The 17,449-nt window shown below is 44.1% G+C and overlaps 1 protein-coding gene across 1 annotated transcript in view; it reads right to left on the bottom strand.

The window, feature by feature from the left end:
• Positions 1-17,449, bottom strand: part of LOC138566371 (inter-alpha-trypsin inhibitor heavy chain H3-like) — a 669,737-nt gene that overhangs the window by 373,832 nt on the left and 278,456 nt on the right. The window contains exon 10 of the mRNA XM_069643540.1: positions 9,386-9,554. Coding sequence (XP_069499641.1) covers positions 9,386-9,554 — 169 coding nt within the window. The remainder of the gene's footprint in view (positions 1-9,385; positions 9,555-17,449) is intronic.

Here is a 17,449-nt window from a genome sequence, read left to right on the forward strand (position 1 = left end):
AAATCTAGCATCGTATATGCCTGGTGTTGAACAAAACTATAAATCCAAAGAAGAAAGAAGAGATAGAGAGTATTAATCCTATACTAGAGGTACATCACAAAGAAACAACTTCAGAAGTAGAAAGACTGGAGGATGAAGAAATAGAGACAGGACGCAGAAAACATGAGTCAATGCCTTTTTTTTGGGCAGGACAGGGAACCAGAAGAATGGGATCCCGAACCAAGAACAAGAAATGGGAGAGCTTGGTAGTTATTCTTTTGAGTCATGGACTCGAAGTACAAGAGACGCAAGTTTTGGAAAGAGGACTGGGATTCGTAGAGACAAATGTCCATGACAAACTGAAGAGTGCAATTTAATCAATTCATGCGAAAAATCCATCTTAAAGAATTTTTCGAGGAAACTGGCTACACCAGGGAACCAAATGAATCAGGACTAAGAAACAATCAACCTTTATGCCACCTAGCAGCTTGTTCTCAGCAGAGTCCAGAATTTTTGAAAGAAAGGTACTAGCAGATGTTACTAGGTTAGAACAACAGCAGAAACAAGGTACATTCATGAACATCTCAAAACAAGAAACAGTAGCAATTAACCAACTAACAACTAATCATAGAATTATAATCCGGAAAGTGATTAAAGGAGGAGCAACTGGTATTCTAAACAGGACAGAGTACATACAAGAATGCAAAAGACAACTGCAAGATGATGTGTTACCAAATGCTACAAGAAGATCCCACCATCCATCTCACATCCCTGATTAGAGAAAAAGTACAAAAAGCACTGGAAGAGGATGGATCAGTCGGCAAGAAGCAGACTATCTTGTCAAACAAAACCCAGGAATGTCCAAATTCTATATTCTCCCTAAAATACATAAATCACTGAACTGTCCATCAGGGAGACTGATAGTGTCTGGCGTTGATTCAATTCTTGAACCACTTTCACAATTTGGAGATGTTTATCTACGACCGTTTGTTAAAGAAATGCGCTCATATGTGCAAGACACAACAGTGTTCATAAGCACATTTAGCCATCTCTCAGACAAGATAAAAAAAAATTGATAATGAGGAATTGGAAGATTTTTTGAAAAGCAGGAATCCAATACCAGCCCACCTGTTTTCGCATTCAAACGCAGCTACAATCTATAGGAGAAGCTCATGAAGAATGATGTTAGATTGCCGATCCAGAGAGAAAAATCTAGTCGAAATGTGGGGACTAGAGAAAGGCAAAGGACGTATTTGATGCAGCAACTGTAGATGTTGCATTTCTGCAAAACGAAGTACTAAATGTGATTTGGGACTGACATCTCCATGGAAATTGAAATCCCTGACCAATTGCAACACTAACATGGTGGCGTATGCCATCTGGTGCCCTTGTAAATTACTTTATATTGGCAAAACAGAAAGGATGGTTCGCACGAGAATAACTGACCATAAGAATTGTATAAGAAATAGAGTTGAAAATACCCTGCTGGTAAAACATTTTAATGAGCAAAGTCATACAGCAGATGAGTTATGCTGGACGGTGATTTACAAATTACCAACAGGAAAAGATGCAACAACAGACAAAGAAAAATTCTTTAGAAAGAACAAAAATGTATTTTCCTCATGAAAGGCCATTTCAACGGATTGAATGAAAAAATAGAATGGTGCGAATAAATTTAAGATTTTGAAAATGAAAAAATCTCTTTCACAACACTGGTTTGGTTTGATAACTAAAGAAACAAAAGACCCTGACAACTTCAAAACAGGGAAGAAGGTACCACACTTAAGAAGGACACAAGAGTGTAACCTCGACACAAATTTTATAGCCATAAGGAGATCCATAGAAAGGAGGAACCATTATGGTTGCAGCATAAGTGATCCGGCTGCATGTTGCTGAAGTCAGTGATCAGAGATTTCGCAAGGCAACATATTAATTGCATTCACGTTTTAAACAACCTTGCAGACACACTAACTTGAACCGAAAGTGAAAAACACTTAACTCAGCAGAGCATAAGACAGCTAAAGTTAAAATACAATTACCGACATGCTGCACGAGGAAGACCGGGAGGGGAGGTGGCCCGTGTTGGGCACACTCGCTTACAAAAGAGGTCCTTCGGTTATGTACGTTCGAGACGAACAGGAAAACGCTTTGAGAAAGAGTAGATGATACACACAGGGGATGAACAGATAAGCGAGAGCAATAGCATATTATTCTATTAGCAATTTAGATGCACTCTGCTCCTAGAACACACTAACAAAGTGGGGTATTGTCTCCACAGGCTCACCGTGAGATTTGATCGTGAATCACCGAAAAAGGCACACCTAACAAAACTGAAAGGCTACACGTTTCGAATTAGACCACGGAAGTGAGTCATGAACAAGAGGGCGCATTTGCACACAGTTAATTTCTTATGTTGTGATGAACTAAATGCCATTGTGGAACACTTGTAAATGATCGCAGAAGTGTGTGACTTATGAAAATATTTTTATATACTGCAAATAAACAATGGCCCAGTCTTCCATACACTGAGACCCAATAGCTATTGTTTCTGCAGGCCGCTGCATGCTGGAAGATGTAAGATAATAACATTTGGAGATCAAAGATGAGCACACACAAGGAAATGGCACATAAGATGTATTGTTTTTTGTTCTATGTGTTAGCAAGGGTCTGCCAGTCATAAATACAAATACAAAAACAAATAGAGATAGACGCTAGGTGAGGCACACTACAAGATAAAGAAGGAGAGTCAGTTAAGAAGCAAATCAGACACAGCGTTGAGTAGACAGCACTGAAACGTTTGCCCTTAATAACAAAAAGGTAGCAAATAGTGTGTTGGAAGAATGTCAAGATTATTACAGCATTTGGAACCTGTTATGAGAAATTCTGTGCGTCAGAATGTTCTACATGACCCTGCTAATAACTCTAGTAATACAAGATATGTATGTTGTTTTACAGATGCACAAAGTGTAAGACTGTAAGAAAGTATGTTGGACAAGATTTGACGGCAGAAGAATACACATTTTAACATTTGAAGAATTGGGCTTTGTAACAAGTAGCAAAGCGGAAATTGTTATCCTTGGAAATAATTGTGCAGTATAGTATGTACTGATTCATGGAAGTAGCAAGCACCCGAGTACTAGTATGATCCTTGTCTTCCAGTTTGTGAAATGTATCTTTGCAGTTGGACAGACTATACCTCTCTCGGTGAATGTCATTCAGTTTGCTCAGGAAAACTCTGCCCAGAGGTTAACTGGGGTGTCCTTTGACTAAAATAAAGGTGCTGACAACTCCTGTGTCTACAGTGATGGGCAAATCTTCAGTGAACGGAACTGATACAATTGCCCCAGAGAATCCCTGCGTATCCATTATTTTATCTGACAAGGGAAACTACCTGTTCCTATCCTCACCGGGTCAAAAGCGATCAACAGTACTGGACACCTCACAGCTGTGAGGGCTGTCCTATTGGGGATACACGTTTGTGCCTGGATACACGTTTGCGCCTTGAAGTGGGAAGGGTTTGCCCCCTAAGATGATTGCTCCTGTGTAATGCATTACTGTGCCCTGTTGCTGGTGTTTTTTATCCCATGGCTGAGTAGGGTCTGGGTGGGTGGCAGCTGCCGTTGCGTATGTATGGCATTCGGTGGTATGTATTGGATCGGTTATGACTGCATGGAGCCCAGGGTGCGCATGGAGTCTGCCATGTGCATGAGGCCGGGGGCATATGGATAACTGGGTACTGCATTTGAGATGTAAGGTCATGGTGAGTCAAAATGCTGGACTGCTAGGGTTGTTATAAGAAAAAGGCAGCCTGCTTCTACATTCTCTTTCCACATGACCTACACTGTCCTCCAAACCTACGTCTCATACCTCCCCATCTGCTCCCTCGGCCCCGCTGGTAATTGCCCCTTCCCCTAGAGAACCTCCTGTTTCCTCATCCATCCCTGCAGGGTGTTCTGCACCTGGTGCGCTTCTGTTGCGTTGATAATCACTGAACATTCCATGCTGAATTTAGCTAGATTTTTCTGAACCAACTTAACCTTTGCCTTCTGTACCTGCTCCGCTATCTGTTTCTCCTTTTCTTGCCTACTTCTACAAAAATGCACTAGGTGTGCCTATATATCAGGCCATCCTTTCACCTAGATACCAACTACTTTATCTAAGTTTGCTGGCACATCTGTGGGGAGACTCCTGCGCAAACATGTGATAAAACTATATTCTTGTCCCATCCTTCTCCTGTCTCTAATTTCCAAATTTCCTGAATCTGGTGAATGTAAAGGGCAGGGTCTTCATCTGCCCCCATCATGTAGGCCATAAAGTAATGTCAGGTATATTGGGATATGTGTCTCTCAATGCTTTCTATACATGTGCTCATTAGTTGTTGAATGGTGCGCCCTATTTTCCTCTTCCATAATCAATGAGTTTCAGGTTTTATCTCCTGGTTCTGCTGGTGTTCCCGTTTTGGGCTCAGTGGGGGTAAATACCCAGGGTTGGGCAACCGTGAAGTGGGCTGTAAAGGAAAGGACCCATAAGGATGTGTGGCAGGTTGACGACAAATGTGTACACATGTTCAAATACTGATTCATCATATATATCAACATATGTATCTTCCTGGGGCCAAGATTTAAACATTTTAGCTTCAGTTCCCTGAACCCAGTCACAGTGGTACTTCAGGATTTTGCGCTTATACTTTGGGAGCATCGTACACATATTTTCCAACAGAAAACTCATACTCCCTCTCAAATCCAACCTTATATAGAACAAAAAAGCCACAACCCCAGACAGCATATAGGCACACAAGTCCCAAGAGCATGCTGACGTAATATTACAATCTTAGTTGCAAAAACCTACGGGGTATGAGGATTGGTTAGAGGAATTGTATACATATATAAAATATAGGGCTAATCTTTTCATTGGGTACAACTGACTGATGGCTCCACCCTAGACATCCCCAAATTGATAAAGATATAAAAGACATCACCTCTGCAATAAGTAGTTGGCTAGTGCAACATGTACTGGGTGGCATAACACAGAGTTTTAATTGGTTGGTATCTATCTTACCAACCTTGAGCACTTGACAGGTCATCAACACATGAGCCAAAATGGGAGCATGGGTTGAGCGGTCCGCGGACTGCTTCTATTCAATTAATGAAGATGCCATCCCTTATTTCCCTAGGGCATGAGCCAGGGCCTTCAGCTTTGTACTTGTACTTGCCAGGAGCCTCTGTTCTGGGAATTTGTGGGGAGTCGATACAGGTGCCTATCTGTGTCTGGAGCTGATGAATAGACCGAGTCTTCAAATTATAAGTCACCTGTCAGACGACCATGTTTTGAATGAATTTACTCTGCTTTTGCTGGGGTTTTAGCTAATAATAGTGTTTCTTATTAGCCTCTCTGGCCACTGGAGACTTAGTCAATCCGTTCGTCATTTAGTTTTGAACTTCTAATTAAATCGGCACCTGGCATTCAAAGGCTATTTGTTCCTCATTTAATCTAAGAGAAATATGCCTTCTGCTTTGGGAATTATTATCTCCTATTCTTTGCCGGGCCATCCAAACCCCTCCCTCATTTCTCACTAACCTTGGAAAGGGGACCAGCAGCTACTGTCTGTCCTGCTCCATTCAGTATTTCACTGAATTTAGTAAGTCGAGCATCCCTGTAGCACTAAGGCCTCCCTTTTACTCCAATGTGGCTCCGCCATCCATTTTTATAAAAGAAGGCCTCTCTTTAGCGTTGCGTTTATGCGATAGCAAGCTTATATGCGTATATAGTTAGTGTTGTATTTCATTGTATACCTGTTGAGCTACTGTTCATGTTTCTTTATGGTGAGTGCATGTTTGCTTCGTGTCTAGTGTATGCGTCCGTGTCAGTTAACAGGGAGTTTGCTTACTCTTGCAATCTTTATGTACATCAGGTTCATTTCTTCTTGTATTTGTTGGGTTTACGGCCGATAAGGTCGCTGTAATGCATATCCCTTTTCACCTACATGATATAGGTGCAGGGGAGGGGCAGTTGCCATGAATGACACATTCATCTGCCTGTCAACACACATCATGAAGTTGTCCTGGCAAATGGGAAAAGGCCATTATGGCAACAGTAATAGTAATCATGTCCAATCAAAGCTAAGTATTTGTTGCAGACTACACAATTAGGTCATCAGTAGGGGGCGGCATTCAAATGATAATGGGGAGGTGACCAAGGGGTTTGTGTTGAATAGGTTGTGTTTAGATTTTTGTATAGGGACTAGCCAATGGGGAATGTGGGATTCAAATGCACTTGATATTTGTGACAAATGTTTTGTGGTTTTCATCTATAAAAACTGTAAACTAAGATGGACGTGCTGATAGCATTTTCAGTTTTTCAGCTTGACTCCACCGATAGACCCTCTGGGCAGTATTTGCATGTAATAAATACTGTGTTCCTTCCAAATTGTGTACCACTTATTGATTCCTTGAATTGTTTTTAGCGATCGGGTTTGGCGCCTACCATACAATTTCCAAATGTCTGTCCCATTTCTGTAATGACATTTCTATTTTTCTCTGTTAGGCCCTATGTGAAACATATCTTGGAACCAGGCCTCCTGTGTACATTTACACACAGGTATAGAGTAGAGGGCAGTGCAAAGGTCAGGTTACTTGACAGAAAAAAGAAGGCTTCTTTTGATTTTTATCTACATGGATGTTATTGCAAGCCATGGATAAAAGCCTCTGAAACAGAATGCATTTCTCTGAAGCCTTTCAAAAAAGAAACTGCACACTGTGATAAAAGGAATGGTTTCTTTCCATTCAGCTTCTGCTGTGTTGATGCTCATGGAGCAAACAGAAGCACTATGCATATTTTATTTTAGGATTGTATAATTAATATGGAAAACTAAGTTGCAATTGAGAATTCATATGTTGTAAGAAATTATGCTTTTTTTCCCGTGAAAGCAAACCAGTATTGTACAATTGTATTTTTCAGAGTTCCTGTGCTGTGTGCAATCATGCAGAGGCACATCATTTTTACACTCATAATTTACACTCCAATTATAAAAAACAGTGTGTAAAAATGATGGCTATGCACAGTCCAGTTTACATCCATTCAACCTTGCATTCAATGGGATACATTACTATAAATGGTCAGTGGCAGCAGAGTCTTTGCTCAAGGGTGAGTGACTGTCATTACACCAATCACAGGTGTTCTAGCCCCTCAAATCTTCAAGACTACAATTAAAACATCCAAAACCTGACTCTCCAGGAAGTCCAAGCAGTGTTCAAAAACAAACAAATGAAAGTTGCATTGGTAATTGAAATAGAAACTCAGCAAAACCTGTCTGTGATAATCCAGATAGGTATTTCACTTTATGTAGCACTATATGGTTCGTCCAAAATCTAGGTACTGTGATTATTATACCTCAGTCGATACTCAGTTAACCGACCTCTAAAGGATGTTAGCCAGTAAGATAGCTCAGCGAGTTGAGTACTTGTTGCTGCCATCCATGTGTGATCTGTAGGTTTCAGGTTCGAATCCCGGCAAGACCAACTCATCCTTTCGAGGTCAATAAAGGAGTACTGACTTTGGATTGGTGATAATTGTGATAAATATGCTCCATGTACAACACTTTGCTAAAAGTGCAATATAAATAACCATTTGACCATTAGTTTAGATATAGAATGTAGCATGAAGTTCCTGCCTCTCTGCACCGTTGTATCATAACATTGGCATACCATTAGGTAGTAATAGCTCCAGGAAATGAGGACTTTCATTAAACATCAAAAGACAATTCTGCTATCGAACCTCAAAACACACAATACAATTCATGTTTGTTTTACTATTTAATTAGCTAGCTTTTTGTGTCTTCAACATTTAAATATATACAAGAGAGATCAAATGGCCAGAGAAATAACGAACGGTGTATTCTGTCACAATGCAGAACGCAATGATTTCTAAACAGTTTTTGCACACGTCGGCTGGATGACACGTACATTTTACTCTCTTGCAAAGGAGAAAAGTAATTTTTGCTCTCTTTAAATCACATTGGGCCTCATTATAAGTGTGCCGGTCCGGAAACAACAGTGCTGGTAAACTTACAGGCACTGTTGGTTCCGGACAGGCACACTACAACTCTGCCAACTCTGCCGGGCGGTTGCCCCCGCAAGACATGCCCGGCAGGACGGCACCCACCTACGGAATTTTCACAGGAGCACCGGCACCATTATTAACAGTGCCGGTGCTCCCGTGTCCCTATTCCTATAGAGTCCCATGGGACTCTATGGGAATGGGACTAACGAAATTGCTGGCGCCTTACTTCCAGGCCGCCGGACTTGGAATAGCCTGGTGGCACTGGGAAGTCAGTAATTTATTATAGACCAGCGGCAACCCGCTGGTATAACCAGCAGGGTTACTGCCGGACCCGTAATGAGGCCCCGTTTCTCAAAGTTTAAAATAGGGAGTAAAATACTTCCACCTCCAAATCTTATCTGGAGCACTGCTTGGAACTACTACTTTTTAGCTTGGGTGATTAACTATAAGCCAAAACTATTACATTAAAATACAGCTAGAGAGAAATGGCACATGAGGAGGGACCCAAAGCTTGTAGGTGTTGGGTTATTTATGCCCATGGCCATGTTAATCCCTATAGCCATTCCCATCCACTTTCCGACCATCCCCGCCCTAAACACTTCTTCCTGGGATCTCTTTGAGCTAGCTTTTGCAAGCCTTTCCATCAAACTTTGTCTTTGAGGAGACGACTGTTTTTTCAAAGCAGTCTTCTGAGCTTTACTGACTTAATTGAAGCTGTGAATGTGCTACATATGTAAGAAAAATGCCAGAACTAGGGCTGCCTTCAGCCACTCGATTTATAAGCACTATGTATGTCCTTGACTGAAATCCTTTTAAAAATATTCATTGGCCAAGCCAACAGTTTGGGCTTGTGTATAAGTAGAAGGCATTTGCCCGGCACTGCTATTACATGCCCATGTACTCGCACCATTTTGCAGCTGCTATTATTGATGGCTCTTTGCCTAGAAAAAGCACTTCCCATGCCTACACAATAGACAAACCAGTTGGCATTGCCAATGCGTACCTCAGACATTGTAAGTAAATTACCAATGTGTATGTCTTTCATGACTGCTTGACTTAAGAATGCAGTTGCATTGCACAGTCATAGCTGGTTGTGGGACTCGAGTGTAACTTGCTATGTGAATACTATGTAACCTACTCATAGGTAAATCGCATTTAAAAGTGGAATGAGCTGTGTGAATCGGGCCCTTTCCTTAATGATAGACTTCAAATAAGTTGTTTGGCCAGAAGGTGGCGATAGTGCACTATTTTTAAAATTAGCATTTTGAAATGAGTGATTTACTTCATAGCATGCACCGTGATAATGCACTTTCATAATTGCCATGCGTCCATGTGTGGGTATAGTTACCTCCACTGGCATTGAGGCTTGAAATGTAAGCTTTGGCGTCATGCACATTTTGTGGTGTCGCTTTCACCAAGAAATCCCTCCACAAATGACTGTCCGAGCTAAATATTACAAAATTGAAATGGTCTTCTTCGTGAAGTTCATGCGATATTTGCAGAAATGCTTCTTTAGTCTGTAAAAGAAAAGATAAACCATATTTGAAGCTCACCCTGATCAAGGCTTTTTCGATGACGGGCTGGTATAGAAACATTTAAGTATGCCATCAGAATGGGACATATAGCATCTTGCCCTCCGTTAATGTATGCATACATGGGTTCTTCAATAGTGCAGAGTTCGACACAACAGAGGGACAAGGTACCAAAGCGCGTAGTGGGAGAGTGGGAACGGGGAGATAAAGCGACTCCCTGCAACCTCTGATAACCACGCCCCCTTCGCGTATATATAATGTTCTCCCTCTTCCCAGCTCGGATTGCCAAGTGTCATCATACTTCAGGCAAGTCACGCTGAAGGCAACTTGGTTTATTTAGCTGAGGTGGAGAGCAGGAGAGCAGTAGATTAGCATCCACCCAGGTTAGCTCCCATCCTGAAAAGTCCCTTCAACTGCCAAACCTAGAACCCACCTGTTCTTCAGGTTCCATTATACATCTAGCATCCTGATAGTAGGAACAGTCATTGCAGTAATTGATGCATACTACACATCTCCCTTCCTATAAAATGTGCACATGCACCGACAACAACCTCATCCACTCTAGGCTTACTCAAAAACATACATCAACAAACGTGAGACTCTCTACTACCCACTCAACCTTCAACACAGTAACAATGCATCTTCCGTCTGCGGACCATGAGTCTGCCGCACTCTCGCACAAACCCACTAATTAGTAATCCATCTAACATTCTCAACCATGACGTAATCTTAATCTCCTTTTACTTGGAGCTGCCATCTCCAAGTCATGAGACTTCCACCCCTGAGCACCATCTTTACGTCTGAGCCTGTTGTACTTGACCAAACATTACTAACATTGCGAAAACTAACAAACAACAACCATGAAGCCAATCGCACCGATCACACACCACCTCTCCTTATAGCATACATAAAAGACGAGAATAAGATAGGAAAGATCACTCACAAGACAAAGAAACACATGCAACACGAGTCCGAGCAAAGCAGCAGCACAGAATGGCAGAACAACAATGGTAGGAGAGATGTACCCCATGTTCGTGGGTGAGGTGGAACAAAATTAATATTCGTTATGCACATTCTCATTTTTACTTTCTCAGAGCACCAATTTGCACCGCCGTACCATGCGAATTCTCACCAGTATACAACCAAAAGGTACCACACAACGTTGGTGATGGAGTCTTACCTCACACCTTCCGTGTAAAAAGTCCCATTCAATACCCATAAAAAGTCCCATTCAATACCCATACATTGTCACCACTCCATTGAAATAATCAGGTGTAATCAAGTTTTAAGTAAGCAAACGCATAAACAATTATGCGTTAGCTACTCCCAGAATATGCATCTCTAAATAGGACACACATGTGTATCCATGCCTAACATTAGTATTGATTAAACTATGTTCTTCTTACGATATTATCATATCTCATTTTTAATTTGAACATGTCCAGGGCCCACCAAAAGGCAAACCTATTTTTTGATATGTCTCCGGTTTACCTCCAAGAACAGACTGCAGCTTCATGCCTCACGTAAACCTATTCTCTCAGGCTGGATTCTCCATAGGCCACTTGCCCAAAATGGACATTCTCACACATATGCGCCTCATTTTAATCTCGGACGCATTGTGTCTCAAATATCACTTCTCCACATCTCACTCTTCATTAATATGCGGGCAACACACCTGTACAAGATTACACTTATAACATGCACTAATAACATGCACTTAACATTTACCTTATAATAATTGACATCATGAATTTGAGCTGAAATGTAGCACTAGGCAGAGTGGTGGTGATCAAGCACTGCGCCGACATTAAACAAAACATGCATCTCTAAACATCCCAACATCAATTATAAAACACTTCGGGCCTGATGCATGGAAAAGTGTGCATTTCTCCCGCATCAGAATAAAACATGCATGCTACGCGTATTCGTGGATCTAAATGCGCATTTGCAGCAGACACACAAAGGGAATCGAGCTGCACAAGGAACGCACCCAACACGCCCCCATGCAAACCAAAAACATAGCCGAAGACCAACCTTTCCGCAAGGCTCTGTGTCCACCTCCGACACAACATCCAGCACCCCATCTACTCTGCGCAAGGTTCTGCGTAAGTAATGGCTGCACCCCTGCTACTCTGCGCGGGGTTCCACATATGTAACGGTTGCACACCAGCTACTCTGCGTGAGGCCCTGCGTAACAGCTGCACCCCAGCTACTCTGTGCGAGGTTCTACGTAAGTAACGTCTGAATCCCAGTTACTCTGCACAAGGTTCCATGTAAGTAATGGCTGCACCCCAGCTACTCTGCGCAAGGTCCCACGTAACTAACAATGGTACCCCAGCTACTCTACACGAGGTCCCATGCAAATAACGGATACACCCCATCTACTGTGCCTGAGGTCCCATCTAACTAATGTCTGCACCCCTGTGAACCATCCCCCTACTCCCACTGCACACAAAGTGCTGGCACATACCCCAGCTGCACATCAGCCCCCTCAGGTGCAAACACCACCCACCAGCCCTCCTCACCTCGGCCACTAACCCAGGCAGCCCGCGCACCACCCACCAGACCCCCTCACATCTGACACTAGCTCAGGCAGCCCACACACCGCCCACCAGACCCCCTCACCTCCGACACTACCCCAGTCAGCACCCTGACAGTACACTCCCCTCCCCACACCGCCCTCACCTCTGACACTACTCCTGGCACCACCCTCTTCACACCCCCCTCACCTCCGACACTGCCCCTAGGTAGCCACCTGACAGTACTCCACCCCCACACCGCCCTCACGTCCAGAACTGCCACCAGTTAGTCCCCTCAAATCCAGACACCACCCACCAGCCCCCCTAAACTCGGACACTACCCCAGTAAGCAGCCACCCCGGCAGTACACTCCCCTCCCACAACTCCCTCACCTCCAACACTAGCGCAGGCAGCCCTTTGACATTTCCCTTCCCATACCCACACTGCCCTCACCTCTGACACTACCACAGGAAGCCCCCAGACAGTATGCTCCCTCTGCACACCACCCTCACATCTGACACTGTCCCCAGTCATCCCCCTGACAGTACACTCCCTACCCACACTGCCCTCACCTCGGACACTACCTCAAGCAGCCCCCTGACAGAACACTCCCCTCCTCGCACCACCCTCACCTCCGACACTACCCCAGGCAACCCCTTGACAGTACACTCCCCTCTCCACACCGCCCTCACCGTTTACGAAGCCTCCCCACACCACCCTCACATCTCGAAACTGCCCCGAGGCAGCCCCCTCAAGTCCAACCACCACCCACCAGCCCCCCTGATCCCCGACACCAACCCAGCCTGGCCCTGCCACATCACCCCCTCAATTAAACTGGCTAAGCACACGAGCCACATACCCACCCCTATGCCCAACAACTGGGTGCTCTGATGCAGAATGCAGGTTTTCATCTCATCACAGGACTCCCTGGTACATCACAACCATTGGCACAACAACAGGACAGCTGACTTTAGCAGCAGCTACACAGTGAAACCACCATGTACATGTCACACAGTAAAGCAATGTGCTGCAATGTGACGTATCGTTATGCATGTGTCATTGCAATTGCCTCAAACTGCTGTAGGTGAATGAAAGACATCACTGACAGGACAGTGGCACATGTGATGTCAGTGCATAGTAGCAAACATGTAATGAATCAATGGACTGAGGCAGGAAAGCACAGCATTCTAAGCCCCTGCAACAAACAATTTGTGTGAGTCAAGCACAAGAAGCAATACAGTGGCAGAGGTGCTGCATGACACGAGACCACATGCTGTTTGGAAGTTGATATGTTTTGGTGGGTGGCCATGTATTGTGAGGCTCCCCCACACCACCCAATACATAATTGTATAGCATATGCCACCCCTCCACAGTTTTTCCCCAACCCGCGTGACAGTCACACAAGAAATGCATAGCAAAATAAAACTAAAACACATGAACAAAGACAACTGTGTGATGAACAATGAAAAACTGTATTAACCATATGTACACTAGCAAAAATGTCTGTGCAAGAAAAAACCGAACCAAAACAAAAACCGATAATTCAACTATTTACATGGGCAGCAAGCTCAATACTCTGCCGTTACGTCCTCCATGGCACAGTCATATTCATCGTCGGAAGTGGGTCACTGTACGTTCCTGGATAGCTTGAAGGTTATGTTTTGTAATGTTATGTGGCATTTTTATAGCACTCTATATATCATTGGTATGACCTCGAAGCAATAGTAGGTTGAAAGCCCTTGGGAACCGTAGTTCTGTTCAGTTGAGAGAGAAAGTGTTGTAGGGTGCGTGGGTGCACCAGATAAGTGTGCAGCTGATGTAATTGCCGGGTGGTAGCTGCATACTAGCGTTAGGTGTGGTGCAGTAGATGTCAGTTGGATGTGTGCAGTCTGGTGGGTGGACATCCAGACTGGGCTCTGGCTGCGTTCGGCCCGAAGGATACATATGTGAGAAACTATGCCAGAATGTGCTCGGCTAGCTGTGTTTTATTAGAGTGATGAGGTGTTGATGTGGTTGTGTTTGTATGTGGACAACTAGGCAGAATTAATCAGGGGTATAGCTGTGTTCTAGTTGAGTGATGGTGTATAGTAGAGAGCAGGGTCGGACTGGGACAAGAAATAGGCCCGGACACCCAAAAAAAGTGGCCCAACCCTCGCCTCAAAAAAGTGGCCCTCAGAACCATCATCCGTGAATTGCGTCAATTCACGACTATACAGAAAATGCTACTTATGAAGGGTTCATATGTCTGTTGCACGTTATGTTTTTTATAAACGCTTGAGAAAGTGATAACATTCCTTTTTGTTCTTGTTTTTAAAAACATCATCACATAGCTAAATACTTATTTTGCAGAACCAGATTCAAGGCATGTCTATTCGTTGCCACCAGTAATGAAAATAGAGTTGCATTTAATAAGCAGTACATCCAAATGATGACACCGGAAAGTACCTTGCCAGTTGCATGTATGCTCAAATATTACATTTCAACACAACTCATAAAATGGCATATCTTTGCATACAGTTCTGTGATGGGTCCACAGCTTCGAGGCGCACGAGTGGCATGAACCAACCACCCCACTGTGGTTTTGGGACCTGCTGAGAGTCGATGCTTATACAGGGCTCCGCAACCCAGCAGCGAAGGAGGGTTAGGGTGACGATGGTTGGCTAGCAAGGGGGAAGTGGGGAAACCAGAATGAGTTTTAGGGAGAGGTTATTGATAGGTTGGGGATGTTAGGGTAAGGTTTTGAGTACTGTGCACGCTTGCAGCGAGCCGTTACACTCATCGAAACCCACGTCCCTGCTTCTGACTCTACACACACATACAATATCACTATAGCAGTATACAAAGGCAGAGCAACATAATAAACACACATGAGGTAGTGCAACACTTAGCTTAGTTTGTCACCAGAATGTCCCTTGTTGTCGCCAGCTATTTGTTGTGCCAGAATGTGTCGTAGTAGCTGTTCAAACGGTGTAAAAGAGTGCTACAATTATTGCACATATCAAACACTTCCACATGTGGCTGTTCAGATACGGCTAGTAGTTTTGACCATTGTTGTTGAATCAATATTCTTTAAATTGCGCAATTTGCATTAAGTTTCATCATAAAATCCCCCCTTGGGTACTAGTTAAACAGTCTGTCACAAAAGGAATGAATAGCTATTTGCAACTGGTCCACTTTTTCGTTGGTGCCTGAGCGAATTGTATGCCTAGCCAGCCCAGTCCGACCCTAGACCCTGTGTTGTCATAGTGTGTCTAGTAGTCTAGAAGCAAAGGCACGTTCTTGGCATGTAATTTTGATGTCTTGCAGGTGGGTAGCCCAGGTATCAGTGACGTAGAGGGTGCATGGCATGGCTTTGTATTATTGAACAAGTTTCTAATTTGAAATTTGTCAGTAAAGAGAACCAATGCTTGGCCTGATACATGAAGGAACATGACAAACAAAGTGGATCCAAAATAATGGGCATAATGAAAACTATCTCAGTTGTGAGGTTACTTGCTCTGATGAAATATATAGCTGCCGACCTACCTAACGTAAGTATGTGGTTAGTTGAACTCACAAGCCATTTATTAGTGGCAAGAAATAAGTTTCAAGAGGTGTTGCAGGGAGATTGGACCATAACTTATTCAGTTGTATCTGTAGCGCTAATGGTACTATAATAAAGTGGACTGGATCGACTGCTCACCCATGACATCGAACGCCTTTGCCGGTAGCATTTACAGAGAAATTTGTGTAATTATGGCATGCACTGGTTTTGTTTCGCCATTACAAATATGGTGCTGAAAACAGGTCAAGTAGGCACGGCTGAATGGACTACGGCAACATGTATAGTTGTAAGTTTATCACTGTTGGAAACATAGATGCAGTTTATTACTGTGCTTTATGCAAAGAAAATGTGCCGGATGTAAAAAATAAATTAAAAAAAATAAGCAGACCATTTTATAAGTAACGAGGGACTTGAAATGCACACACATAAACATAACAGTATCACGTCATTAATATGCAGATGTTTTTGGGGGATTACTGAAGAGGACCTTGCCCTCGCAACCCATTTGTCATGAATTGCTGTGTGCTGAGCAAACCTTAACTAACAATAGGGAGAAAGCAACGAAAATGCTATTTGTGCACCAGCGCTCTGATGCACACTGCCAAGCTTTACAAGAGTTCTGCACTAGCACCTGGTCAAGCATGGTGGGGGGGGGGAGAAACACCCTGATGCTATGCTGCTGTGGAGCAAACTGTCACACAGTCTGGCAGTCTGGCACACCAATACATGTCGCGCTAACATGCCTGTCAAGTGTTCAGTGCTTGAAGCACACACTGCTCATGCAGTGTGTGCTTCAAGCACTGAAGCTTTGCAAAGTTCAGAGCTATGCGAAGTCCCACCAGAATAACTGGTTTTGTTTAAACCATCAATGGTTGAGGTGGGTGTTACTAATATAAAGGGTAATATTAAGTGGCGTACGCCCCCCCTCCACCCACACACACACAAACATATCTTGCTTGACTCACTCACCAAACGGGTAGCCCTTGCTGGATGGGATTACAGATGGGATGAGCATCCCTGGTTTAAGTTTTAGGTTTAAATCCTAAAACAACTGCAATCCTGGTGCGTGTGTCCGAGGATATGTGACATTCCTGGAATTCCAGAGTAGGAGGTTGAGGCGAGAATAGAAAGGAGAGGCATAGAGGCTACCCACGAAGCTACAATCTGAAGCCACGGGCCGGGGGAGAGACTTCTCCTTCTTTGGCCACCAAGGGCAATCCGGGAATGCAAAAGACTGCCCCTCCATGTGACCTTGGGCATGCCCTCCCGCCTCTTCTGTGTCCAGGGCTGGGTAAAGTCATCAATCCAGTATTGCTTCCCAGACATCAAAGGTCCCTGCCATATGCCGTTTTCGCATGGCGACTGCTCACCGTGGAGAAGTAAGCGAGTTTACAATGTGCCTGGTGGTGGTCTCGGCAGGCCGTATAGCGGTGTGTGCGTTTGGGCCAGGGTCAGCAGTGGGCCACTGGCACAGGAGTCCACACCAGCTGCCCCACGGGCCGGCCCGGCAGTGGCACAGTCTGCAGGCAGGCACTGGAACCGCTGGCGCCAGGCACCTGCTGAGCCACGCTGAAAGCGAAGTCCAACAAAGTCAAGTGACGGTGATGTACTGCCTCCGGGACCGTGTGTGCGCCCAAATTAAAATGCCCAGGCATCACCTGACCCCGCCCCCACTGACTGGAGAGGTGTCGCTGAACCAGCTCTCTCTCCCCTCAGTTCTCCTCTTCCCTGAATTTAACTGTCGCTGCGTGCTGCCTGGCAATTTACGGCTCCACCCCCCAGGGCATTGAGACAGCAAAGTTGATTTCAACTTTGCA

Source organism: Ambystoma mexicanum, chromosome 2p (assembly GCF_040938575.1).
Source record: "Ambystoma mexicanum isolate Mex_15411 chromosome 2p, UKY_AmexF1_1, whole genome shotgun sequence".
NCBI classification, from domain to species: Eukaryota; Metazoa; Chordata; class Amphibia; order Caudata; family Ambystomatidae; genus Ambystoma; species Ambystoma mexicanum.